The sequence below is a fragment of the Agelaius phoeniceus genome, chromosome 2, assembly GCF_051311805.1.
Source record: "Agelaius phoeniceus isolate bAgePho1 chromosome 2, bAgePho1.hap1, whole genome shotgun sequence".
In the NCBI taxonomy this organism is placed as follows: domain Eukaryota; kingdom Metazoa; phylum Chordata; class Aves; order Passeriformes; family Icteridae; genus Agelaius; species Agelaius phoeniceus.
The window spans coordinates 80,918,583-80,931,645 of NC_135266.1; the positions used below are offsets into that span (position 1 = coordinate 80,918,583).

Sequence of the window (13,063 nt, forward strand, 5' to 3'; positions counted from 1 at the left end):
CTTCCCAGACATCCACCATCCCTCCCCAGCAGAAACATCTTGACTTTTCTCAGACCCACTGCTCAACAAATGTGGGCTGCAGGAACAAAGGTTTGCTCTGACTCTGTGGACCTTTTAGTGGGCTGTGTATGGCTCTGCCTGTGTCACCCAGGAGATAATGATGCAGGACATGAGAGGCAGGCACTGAGTATGCACTGAACAAGGATTTAATGGTGCTCTATTGTTTGCTGAGCTGTGATTGCCAGGGAGAGGCCAGGACGCTGGGGACTGGCTCATCCGCTCATTGTTGCGGCTGAGCACCAGCAGAGTTTTGTTGGGACCATGAATGAGACCTGGCAAATAGCACGGAAATCCCTTTTATTCGACTGGTGAAAGTCATGCTCTTCCCAGAAGGAAAATTATATAAATTCTACAGTTTCACTTGCAACCTATTAGTCAACTTACATCTTGGCAGTGTGACTCTGCTGTATCACACCTCTAATTCACTGTAAAGCTCAGTCCTAATACAACAGCCCCAAGCATCAAAATTTTTATTATGTTCCTACAATTTAGTAAGTGGAACACAAAGTCAGGGTTTGAACCCGTGACTTTCTTACTTTTGGCATCGTTAAAGGGTTTCAAGATGTCACATAAATCTTTTAATAATATTAGAGAGAGAGATAAATAGCTTTTCCCCCAGCATAATAAAGATGAAATCATTTCTTACCATTATCATCACCGGAATCAGACTGGAAGGAGCTGAGGGACTGTACTTCAGAGTTGCTGCCTTTATTACTTCCTGAAAAACAGGTCACCTCTTCAGCGTCATCAACCCCTTTACCTTCATTGACAGCAAAGACAAAGCAAAATGGTACTCTCTAGGGATGCACATTTACCTATTTATACCACGGACACATTCAAATCCTGCCTTCTGTTATATGAGTCAGAATAAAATTATTTCCTTCACACAGAGGACATGACCTATTCGTCAAGAAGGCAGTTGGTAAAGATACCTAGACTTATGAAGTGTTTGAAGCCCAAGGAGTCTTTCAAGTGGCTGACAACACTGTAATCAAGGAAGAAACATCTGTATTCAATATTGTCTTTTTAGGTGGCATGTAGTCTCAAAAGCAATGAAAATGATGACTTAAGGAATGCGGTATAAACAGCTTATACAAGAGATTACAGTTACATTTATCTTTACTGTTCATTTCCTAATTTGAGAGCCTCATTAAAGGCTCATTCAATGCTCAGTAAAGTTACTGTGCATCTTGTTATTCATATCAGTGGTCCTTGGATCAGATTTTAATAGCTCCATCACTGACATATAATAGATTATGCTTCAATTTACATTGCTTTTCATCAGGGACATTCAGTCTTCACAATTCTACTGTTTAGAAATGTAACTGCAACCTACGGTATAAATTCTCCTGTAATTAACCATATATAAATAAACACATTCAACTACACATTATATGGGCAATAATCAGGAACACAAAAAGTTATTCTCAATTTTAAGCACTAAGATACCTGAGCCAATTACAAATGAAGAAGGTCAGGTGCTATCATCATGAAAGTACAGCTCTTTCTTTACCTGCCAGCTGTAGGTATTTCTACCCAGCATGGCACACCTCCACATGGTAAGAGCTGATTTGTTCCTGCTGAGCAGCAGGGCATGGAGCTGATGAAGTGAGTGCTGCAGTAACAGAACTGCGCTGCTTCCCACTCCGTGACAGCTGAGCTCTGTCTCCCTGGTACGGCCTCATGGTGTGCAGAAATTTGTACCAGTACCAGCAGTGCCTGTGGCACAAACCCCCAGGAGAATATAGAACAGAGCATGTGTGGGAGCTGGTGTGATGATGCTTTCAATCAGCTTAAATATATTTAAAGTTTAAAAGGTCAGACACAACACAACCCTGAAATACAGCCCAAATAAAGGAAAACTAATTCAATTTTTCACTACGTGACCTTAGCCAGTGTGCTGCCTTGGATGAAAATGTGCAGATCAGGGCACAGCTACAGAATTATAAACTCTGTAAGGCTGGAAAAGACCTCCAAGATCATCAAGCCCACCCTTTGACTGAATATCACTATGCCAACACACCCACAGCATTAAGTGCCATGCCCAATCATTTCTTGAACACTTCCAGGAATGGTGACTTCACCACCTCCCTGAGTAGCCAGTTCCAAGGCTTGACCACTCTTCCAGAGCAAAAATTCTTCCCGATGTCCATCCCAAACCTCCCCTGGCACAACATAATGCTGTCCTCTTGACCTGTTGCTTAATTCCTCTCTCTATTCCTCAGTTACCATTGCTTTCAATAATAGGGCTGCATTGTGCAGTTTTATGTGACAGTTTTGGTTAAGGCTGTGCTGCAATAGGGTTGAAGATCATAGAATCATAGAACACTTTGAGGCGGAAGGATCTTAAAGATCATTTAGTTCCAATTTCCCTGCCATGGACTGGGAACCTTTCACTAGACCAGGTTACTCAGAGCCCCATCCAATCAGGCCTTGAATACTTCCAGGAATGGGTATCCATCCCTTCTCTGAGCAACCTGTTTCATTGCCTCACCACCCTCACAATCAAGATTTTCTTCCTAATAGCTAATCTAAACCTACCCTTCTTCAGCTTAAAGCCATTCATCACTACAGGCTCTTGTGAAATGTCCCTCTCCAGCCTTCTTGTAAGCCCCTCCAACAGGTACTGGAAGATGCATTAGGAAAAGTCCCTAATAAGAGAAAACACCTTTAAAAAAATCATATATGGTGAAGTAAACATCTCCCAGTCCAAATGACATGGTCTGACTTGCAAGGATAGATACGCAGGGCTGTAACTCTTTCCCAGAAAACTGGTATTCCCTGCCATGACAGATGATGTGAAATCTGCTTCATCTCCAGTTGAGGAATGGAGGGAGCACTGTGTTATCAGGTGAGGAACCATCACAGCACAAATAGGGTAAGCATGGGGATTGAAAATTCCATGATGACTCTGATACTGAAAGCAGAGGGGAATGCAATGGCCTGAGAAGGTGATCCTATATATCAAACCATATGTAACTTTCTGCTTCAGTTCACAGACACTGAAAGTAGAGAATATTAGTTCATTTCTCCCTGATGCAAAACAGGATTGCTTCTTGAAGAAGGTTTAAATATTTTTAACTCCCTTGGGAAACAAACAGCCTGAACCTAAGAGAATTTATATTTAAGAATTCTGCCCCAAATTGTTTTTTTCCAATAGAAAGATGATTGCATTATATCACTGAAAAATGCTCAGAGCACTTACTCATATATGCTTTCTCAACAAGTGAAATAAATGCTTTTAGTCATACTCCATGCATAGAAAAAAAGGCCTTGTATGCCTTGTTTAATTATAACCTTTCAAAATTAAACCAGATCACTTCTTGGAGAGATTTAACAATTCACATGTATTACGCTGGAGCACTAAGAGTACCTGTGCCACTGTACCTGCTGCACCCTGGAGCAACCCTTACCGCGGGCAGGGAAGAATGAGACCGGCACGCAGTGCTACTTACTTTCTGTCCCAGCATCCCACGTGCTCTTCCTGATGGAGTCACAGTCCGAGCGACAGGGAGACACAGCAGGCAGGTTTGGAGCTACACTGCACACCACCACCCCCCTCCTGGCTGTCAGTATTCGAGGGGACTCCGGATGAAATGTTGTCATCTCCTGGTGCTCCACACCAAGCCCATCCACTATCTTGTCCAGGTTATTCCTTGAGTCACTCTGGAAGCATGGGGTATAGGCCATTGGCCTCACTGGCACCTGTGGAGGCCCAACCTCCTGGTAGATATTCCTGCTGTCTCCACTGTTCCTGATGTTCTTGAACTGGATGCCATTGCTCTTGTTGAGCAGGGCTGCAGTAGCTGGATCCTGTACGAGCGTGATGTTGTTGCGCGAATAGTTCTTCCTGAAAACTTTCTTGCGAAAAATGATGAAAAGAACAATTAACACAAATATGACAAACAAGACCACAGCTATTCCTATCAGCTCCTCCTTGCCAACGTAGGAATGCCCAGCTTGTATATTGGGGACCACCACGGGGCGCAGACCACAGTATTGACCCACGTAGCCAGGGGTGCAGTTGCACAGAAATGAACCAAAGATGTTGACACAGGAGCCACCATTTTCACATTCTTCTCTTTCACACTCATCAATGTCTTCTTCACACCTTGAAAGAAGAAAAGGAGAATCTGGAATCTCAGAACATCTAAGAGGCAGTCCAGCTTGTGCATGATGCCCTATCTTGTCAAAGTGGTGCCATTAGTTAACACCTTGTGGTACTTTGCAAATTATCATATTCTTATCATATTATTTAGCGACATTTAATTTGTTCTACAGCTATTCCATGGGTTTTTTAAAGACAATAAAATGGAAATATCAAGAAGGAAATAAGGGTTTAAAGCATTTGATAGATACCAAGAAGGAAATAATGCATCTGATAGGAAAAGGCACCTTGACCCTAATGAAGCTTACTGAATATAATAGAGAATCTGCTTTTTTATACTGTTTTTGGACTACCCCATGTGTTTCAATACAAAATAATAGAGGGGGATTCAAGGAGAAGATAGTTGAGAAAAATGTAGTAAAAACATCAGCATATTTATTGAAGAGAGAAGAGAAAGAGAAGAGAAGAGAAGAGAAGAGAAGAGAAGAGAAGAGAAGAGAAGAGAAGAGAAGAGAAGAGAAGAGAAGAGAAGAGAAGGATATACTGACTACGTAAAATTGTTTAGGTCGGGAGATAAACAGATATTAGAGTCAAGGGGAAAAAAAGAACAGGAACCATAAAGAGAGAGAATTGGAAAGAATAAGAGGTAGCAAAATGCAGAGGAAAAAGTACAAACAGTAGACAACCAGATAAGGGAAAAACATGTTGATGGGCAGGTTAGGATTCTCTGTGTCTAGACCAAGTTTATGATCAAGGCAGGGATTTAAGAAAATGACTGCAATAAATTAACCTTTTATGTCAGGGCTAAGGTGACTAAATAATTGATCCATTTTCAAAACAAAGATTACACAGCAGCTTCCACAGGTTTTACAAGATAGTTCAAAAAGCTGGCAACAGACAGGTGTATCTCAGAGAAAATGTCTCAAGATAACATCCTGAATCAACAGCTTAGGAGGGTAAGTTCAGAAAAAACATTTCTGAGCATGCAAGTCTCAGGGATTTCTCAGCTGTCATTAGCTCTGACTTGGAATAAGTGCTAAGGTTGTGGTTATTTTTTGTGAGGTGAATCATAGCTTCTGGGTACAAAATGACTGATCAAAAAGCCCACCATCACTGAGTCAAAAAGCTCCCATTGCCCACCTGGGGAGGGACACTTACGTTACTCCTGTCAGGCCATTTTTGCAGTTGCAGATGAAAGCATTGCCGATGGGATCACATGAGCCTCCATTCCGGCAAGGATTTGGGAAGCAGGCTGTGATCTCTGACTCACAATTCCTTCCTGTAAACTGGGAGAGGCAATTGCAATGGTACCCTGGGAGGTGAGGGACAGAGAGACGGAAATTAGACTCCTACCACTGAGTTGTCGAAAAGTGACAGGACCCATTTGGCTGCTTTACACTGAAAAATAAATTGTACTGTGGGGGCAAGGGGATGTTCACACATTCTGGTCTGTCCATGTGGCCCACACTAATGCTAGTCAAGAGTTTGTCTATCTGAGGTGCCCAGGCAATCAGAGTTCATGTCTACAACCAGAGGCTGCTGCCCAGACCATCCTAATCATCATGATTTATGTAAGAATAAATGTCATTGGTGAACACCTTTCAAGAACGGTAATAAGAAATATTCTAGATCAAGAATGTATTTCCCAACTTTTTCAAAATGTTTGCTGATAGAGGCAGTCTACTCTTCTTTTTTTGGGGGGGGCTTCACCAATTAACAAATACATCGGCTGAGAGCTTTTCCATCTCTGCCCTTTAAAAGAACAACACAATGAGGATGTGACAGTAATAAAACACCAGTTTTATAAAGTGCATCATCAAGGCAGAAACGATAAACTTCAAACTACCAGCTGACCTGGGCAATACCAGTCCTAATCAGAGCTGATTATGTTCAGTACTAGTGTGCTATCAAATTCTGATTAATCACTCACATCAATTCATCAGGCGTAACAACATTCATGTGGAGGGGGACTCTGTTGGGATTGAAGTCCCATTTCTGTTTTTTGCCAACACAGGGGCAAAACCAGAATTAAAAAAAAAAAAGGTTTTAAACACATCAGTTCACCCTGCCAAGTATCAAATGACACATATCTTTTTTCTTTTTCTCTGCTTGTGCGTTCATATGGCACAGTGCCATTAATGAAAACTTTATTTAAGGTCACAAAGAAATCCAGTGAGGCAGTGCATCTCTTGAAGTTGTGAACTGGATATAGAAATCTGCTTTTTTGCTTGAAAAGAGCATGGAACATGTAGGCTTTGAAAGCCATGAGATGGCTAAGACAGTCCCTGGAAGTCGAAGACTCCTTAGTTAGAGCTGTTGAGCCAGCAAAATTTTTCTGGACATCTGTAAAAAAAACTTTGGCTGATCTTTTAAGAAGTTTCTTATATAATCCAAATGTCCTAAACAGATGTGCAGGCAAGGTTCAAGCTGCAGTTATGGGGTTCACATACCTACTGAATATAGCACATTAAGCAACTAAAACAAGGAACCTTCCTGCCATTAATACAGCTCCAGTTAGAGCTGAAATGGTTGAGTGCAACTCAATTCAGTGTCAAAATTATTGGCAATCAAACTGATGAAGTGGAAATATCAACTCTCAGTGGTGAGCCTTTTAAATGTATTTATAAAAACTTTCTATATCTATACATCTGGAAAAAAACCCCAAATACTTGTTTTAAAAGTTATTCTTTCTGCAAATATGGCAGGAATATCCAGCACAGTTACAAGGAAAAGAATTTCATGGAAACAGTATGGAAAAATCCAGTGGAGGCTTAAGAAAAAAGCAATTCTGCATCAAGACTCCCACATCTTTTATATGTCCTATATGGTTCAATTCGCCTTGTTCAGCTACTCTAATTGAATTCTTTCATGAGGACAGGCTTTTGAGAATAAACTTGGAACCAGACTTGCTGGCTTACTCAGTCAAGAGTCCAATACTATGTAACTGAAGATAAATGAAATAGATACACAAATATCATGCTGTTTTGTTGTCCTGCTACAAAAAGGAAGATAGACACACTGATCTCTCCAAGGTTACAGAGTTAAGAAGATAAATTATTCAACTTCTGGGCTTCCCAAAAAGCATGTTTAGTAAGCATCAGCAAGATGGGCTTATTTCTTTTTGTGTCTTAAAAGTATCACACTCAGACAATGTGAACATCTTTCTGGACCTATAGTGATCTGTGTCTGAAGAACTACAAACCTGTGACTGTAGGTAGAATTCACAGCATGAATAAATAAGGCTGTTTCAGCACTTCCTTTTTATGACTGAACAGTGACATCTATAGTTCAAAAATTTACACTAATGTTTTATATGTTTTTTACAGTCTCAGTGAGTTTAAGCAAAAGGAGAATGTTCAATTCAAATATAAACAATTTTATGTATAATTAGTTTTGTTGCCTTATGTAATAGCAGAATATATATGTTATTCTATTTGTTATCTGATATTTTATAAACCTCCATAACTCTAAAGTGACGTTAAAAGCCAAGTTCTCAGGTGTCAATCATTTGTAAGACAAAGCCCTTGAATCACTTTCTTTTCATGTCTTTTGTTTGTTTCAGCTAAGCTCTAAGTTCTGTAATGTATTCTGTTTACATTTGTTCATTATAGAAAACTTGAGGAGTATTGATATGATTAAAAAAAAATTTTACCACCAACTATAAAAGAAACATGGATTTATGCATTTGATACTAAGAAGAGATGAAACTGAATGCACCAGATGGGTCAGAGCCCTGTTCAGCAGTGTACGAACAGGACCAAAATAAAAATCTGCTTCTGAAAGCCTACATTTTTCACACAATTTGATTTAATGATAGTGGAACACACATCAGATATTAGAAGACTGCAATATTCACTATAGATTCTAAGTCTAAGGATCAAAGTTAGAAATCAAGAAGGGACTGAAACAAGACAGTATTAAATTATCATATTTATCACTGGTGTTTCCTCTCATTGGATTGACTGCCATACACCTGCCAAGTCCAATCCACTGGCAAAGGACACAGAACTTTTCTGTGACACACATGCTCAGAGCTGCAGAGCATTCACCCGGGAGGTCTCCAACACAGCAAAGCATATGTCAAAATTCATGGAGGAGGGAAGAGAAGAGCTGATATGATGGCTCAGTAGACAGCACATAGCACTCAGCCAGAAGACCTGCCAGACCTTTAATCCATCTCCAAACCTCCCAGCAGAGGCTGTAATTTTGCTGGCTACTGCATATTTTAGCCACATGGCTGTGGACAAAGGCAAATTGTGAAGGAAACCCCTCTGGTTGGGAGTGCATCTTGGGTCCAATAAAGGATTTTTATTATACTTTTAATTTAATATCCTGCTAACGTACCATTCATTTCTTCCCTCTGGTTTAGAACAAGAATAACAAGCAAACTTCTTACATTCAAGGATGAGAAAAGGCTCAGTGTCCTGTCCTCTCAGCAAGGAATGAAATATCTCTTTTAAACAATGTGGGGCTTGATCCTGTTCACAATGAAAACACTGAAGTTTTGGAAATTCATCAGCGTTTAAGATCACACAGTCCATCTGTGCTTCTTCCATAAGGAATGAATATTTAATTCCTAGAAATGTTGATCTGCATTCTCCAAGGCAGCAAATTTTGTGATATCACCACAGTATTTCTTCAGAGGAAATCAGTGGAAAAAGACAGGAAGCTCTGGAAAACACCTCTGAAAAGCTTCTAGGGTGGGACCACAATATTCTCAGCATGTGCCATAGCAGCATGTGCCAAGAGATGACCTAAGAGCAACAACAAGCTATGAACCACAATACAGCCTTTTTGGGTGGTATCTACACTCACAAGTCCTGCAGAGCAACAGCAGTGGCTCTGTGGAGCCAAACAGCTGGTGCTGAGGAGCCTCACTCTGTGCAGCTCAGGGCTTTGGGACCAGTTGTCTTCCAGTTCAGCCTTGTCCTGCCCTCCCAAACCTCGCCTCTCCAGTGGGAAGTGAAGCCCAGGGAGAGATGATGATCAGAAGATTTGCATCAAATATCATTCATGACCTGAACCATTATGTAGACATAGGTCTACACATTGTCTTGGGCTTACTCAGGGTTGTTTTATAAGGGTTCTCTCATGCTCCTTCACCAATCTGAGTCCCCTCCACATAGTTAAATCTCACCTGCTCCCGGTGACTCAAACAGCTGCTCTTACTGCTCTCCTGGCATGCCCCTACCCAGAGAAAAAGGTGTTTTTCACCCCAGACCTCACTGAAGAGCAACATGCAGTAAGACAGGACACTACACAGGCTCCCTGCCTACACCTGTGTTTGCCTGGCACTTAAGAAGCAGAGGCAGCAGCACAAGGCAGGCACGGTGCCATCAGCAGATGGGGTGTTGCTATGTAGTGAACATCTCTGCTGGTAGCATTCCCAGCCTGAGCATCTGAATGTCTGTCTATCCCAAGGTTTACTTGGCTTTATTAAAGACGATGCTCCGAACTGCTGCCAATTTTTTTTTTTTTTTGGAACATGTGTATGCTCCTGTTTCTATCTATCCCATGCAAGACAGGCTGGCTTTTATCTGTTAATGTGCTTTGGCTTTTCCATTTGTCTCTCTGTGTAGTTTCTCTCCCTGCTGTGCAGCTAGACCTGACAAACTCGATGTCCAGAAATTGCCCTGCCCTTGACATTGACCACACAGTGTTACACACCAAGTTAACTGATAAGAACTACTGAAGGGGAAGAGGACCTCTCCCAGCATTTGTATTTTGGTAGGTCTATAGTCAAACCAGGCCATCTTCAAGTAGTGTGTGTTCAGCCATCCACAGTCCTGCCACTCCAGATTTAACTTATCTGTCTTCAAACAGATCATTGCCTCTTGCCACTTGTTGGTATGAAAATGAACCTCAGTCTTTGCTGAACCAGTGCTATGAGAAGATTGGCATGCACATGCTTTTAAAGTGAGAATTCAAAAACAGATGCCTATAATCACTACATATTAAAAACATTAAACACTCCTAGAATTTCTAAAAAAGCTTTAAAAAAATAATTGAAGTGCATTTGGTATACTCACATCACAGTATGCTGGGTTGTTTACGTGTGTGAAAAAGCAAGATCAAGAACATTATTAAGACCAGGTCAGTTCTGTGGTATTATTACACTAATTTTTCCCTTATTTCTTTTTTATGAACTACGTGATCCTCAAAACCAGCCATAAGTAATGTTGCCAACAGCATTTAAAGCGCGTGTTAAACCCACCACCCAAGTGCCATGCTGCATTTTCTCCTCCCTTTGGACTTTAGCTCTGTTCATGAAAAAAAAAAAAAAAAGAATAGAAGAAAAGTGAAAAGTGGGGAAAGCAAAATGACTTTATGTCCCCACACTGCCCACAGTCCTTGACTCAGTAAATATTTCCGCTCAAATGCTTCATGTTCAAATAAAATCGCCTACTCATATAAGCCATTTACTTTAATCAAAGCCAGATGTATACAGGACTGATCAAATTAAAAGGAAGTAACTATACTTATAATTGCAGGCTTTACAAGCATGAGGTTTCTCTCTGTGGTTGAAAACCTTGGTGCAGTCTTTGCATGTGATTACAGTAAATCTTTCTATTGCTGAGATTGCTCATACTGTTACTCATGCAGACAAACATACATTTACTATGGGCAGCCCTGCAAGTGCCACACTATTATTAAGGTTGTGTGACATTTCCCATTTTAAGACCTCATATTCAGCATCTTATAGCTTAACCACACTTTAAACACTTGGTTGAATTTTCTTGGGAAATTTCAGTTCAAAGAGCCAAGCTGTTTCTGAAAGTCATGTTGTTTGTCACGTTTCAGAATGCTAACTTTCTTTAAAAATAGATTTACTGACCCATACTTATGGATAGGGACTGAAAAGTCTGGAAGAATGTGGCCTATCCTTCAGGGCTGTGGTTTCCACTGTCTCCCAAGGAAATTGTCCTAAGACTGGGTATGTCTCTTTCTGCTATGAGTCTCCTGAGCTGTCAGATCCAGTGAGTGCTCATCCCCTTCTGCCAACCCCTATTTAAGCATGCACTGGATCTCCCCATGGGGTCTCTGGACACGCAGTCCCCCCTTCTGTACCACTGACATCACTTGGCCAACACTGTTGCCTGAGAGCAAGCAGAGATTCATGCCACGGTCACTTTCTGCTGGCTCAGAAACCAGAGTTTGAAAGCAGAGAGGCTTTTATGTACTCTTGGAGTTCCCATCTGAGCTGTCTGTGCTCTCATGCAGGCCGAGATCCCCATTCTGCTCTGTTCCATATGCAGACAGGTCAGGCAGAAAGAGCCACTGTGGGTCAGCTTAGCCCTGTGCCAGCCCTGCTTTGGGGCAACAACTCTGTGGTCAGTCCTGAGCTCTGTGCAGCCCAGGCACAGCCCTGTCCTGTGCCAGGAGCTGGGAATGTATCCATCCATACCCTACCTAACAGCAGCAGCATGGACACGCTCTAAGTGCATACAGAGCACTTCCCCAAACAGGGTCGTGGTATCACGCTATTCCCAACCACAGGATGAAGTGAAAGGCAATTGAGGCAGTGCTTTATTCATGGTGAACAGGGCAGCAGGCATTTCTACTGAAAGGAAGATCTCAGGAACAGAGACAGAATAGAGAATCTTAGATTCTCTATAACAGGAACACTGTTGTAGAGGCTTGTGTTGTAGGTGCTCAATTTATGCAAATTATATGTAAATTAGACACAGCCTCTTTGACTTCTGGTATGTAGCCAGCAACTCTTTCATGTTATAATGTTGGGTAACCTTTGCTTGACTGTTTTCTTCTTAAGTTAGCTATAAATCTCAGCTTTCTTTTTCTCTCTCCTAATTTTCTTGTAAAGCACAGTAGGTTGTCCATAACTGCAAAGATGCTAACAGTATATAAAATCTTCTTTGTAAAATTTGAACTAGAGGGTTTATTTATTAAAAAAAATCTTATGACAAATACTCTCTGTTTAGGAAAATTAACATTATTTTCCAAAAACTGACAAAGGAGGATAATATCATAGAAAATATTAGTAAAGAGATGCTGCTGCTACTCAATGCCCTGTGATTGGGAAAAGGACCTTTGCATGGTATATTTTTGCATTCTTCCCCTCACCAAAAAAGGAAAAAGCTGCCATTTTCATTCTTAAGAAAATTTTTTAAAAAATGAAGTTTTTTTTTTTTTTTTCTTTTTCAAATGGAAGTCAGCTGCTAACATCTATGTCAGCAAGTGCAATGGTAGATGGTTCTTAAAAGCACATTGCAATTTGCGGCTCTGCAACTAGGACGTGCAATGCTGATGGACTCTTGTGCTATTAGAATTTAATTATGTGGCCTTTCAGCATATGGAGGACACTAACAACAGAACTGATTTGCCTAGTGGAAGCAAAAATGCCCGTGCCTTCTCCTTAAGGGCTGGGCTGTAGAACCACCAACATACAGTCAGGGCCCATTGCACTGGAATTATGGCTTTATAACAATCCTTTATTTACACACACTGCTGAGACAGTAAAAACAGCAAACAGATTTTTTGACGGCAGGCAGCCAAAACATCCCTTGAGGGCACATGCCCCTCGCCGAGGCAGGAACACAGGCAAGTTAAATCAGTTCTGTGCCTGCCTTCCAGCAGCGAATTTTGTTGATGTGAAAATGGTATTTGCCATTCCAATAATGAGATGGGTCCAAACTTCAGGGCTGCTTGTTTCTCCCTTACCCCGTGTCTCCCCTCAGTTTGAATTGGCATGCTCATGGTGCTGGGAAAAAAAGAATTACTGTAAGGAGTTCTGCTAGAAAGGTTTCAATTTACTCATCATGAGATTGTTGAGCAATACTGTAAATAGACTCAAATAAAATCAATAGAAGGAACTGTTCTCATGCTTCCTAGGATGTGAAGCAAATGGTTAACCTCATTTATTCAGTAGGGACTCTG

General features: G+C 41.1%; 1 protein-coding gene across 10 annotated transcripts in view; it reads right to left on the reverse strand.

Annotated features, from left to right (window-relative positions):
- FAT3 (FAT atypical cadherin 3) overlaps positions 1–13,063 on the reverse strand; it is a 400,048-nt gene that overhangs the window by 12,512 nt on the left and 374,473 nt on the right. For 8 of the 10 annotated variants that reach the window (XM_077173992.1, XM_077173994.1, XM_077174000.1 and 5 more), the window contains 3 exons: positions 5,327–5,480; positions 3,516–4,171; positions 707–820 (listed from right to left, as the gene is read on the reverse strand). In XM_077173992.1, the coding sequence (XP_077030107.1) occupies positions 707–820; positions 3,516–4,171; positions 5,327–5,480 (924 nt within the window). The remainder of the gene's footprint in view (positions 1–706; positions 821–3,515; positions 4,172–5,326; positions 5,481–13,063) is intronic. The other 2 variants (XM_077173999.1, XM_077173996.1) reach the window with 1 other exon arrangement.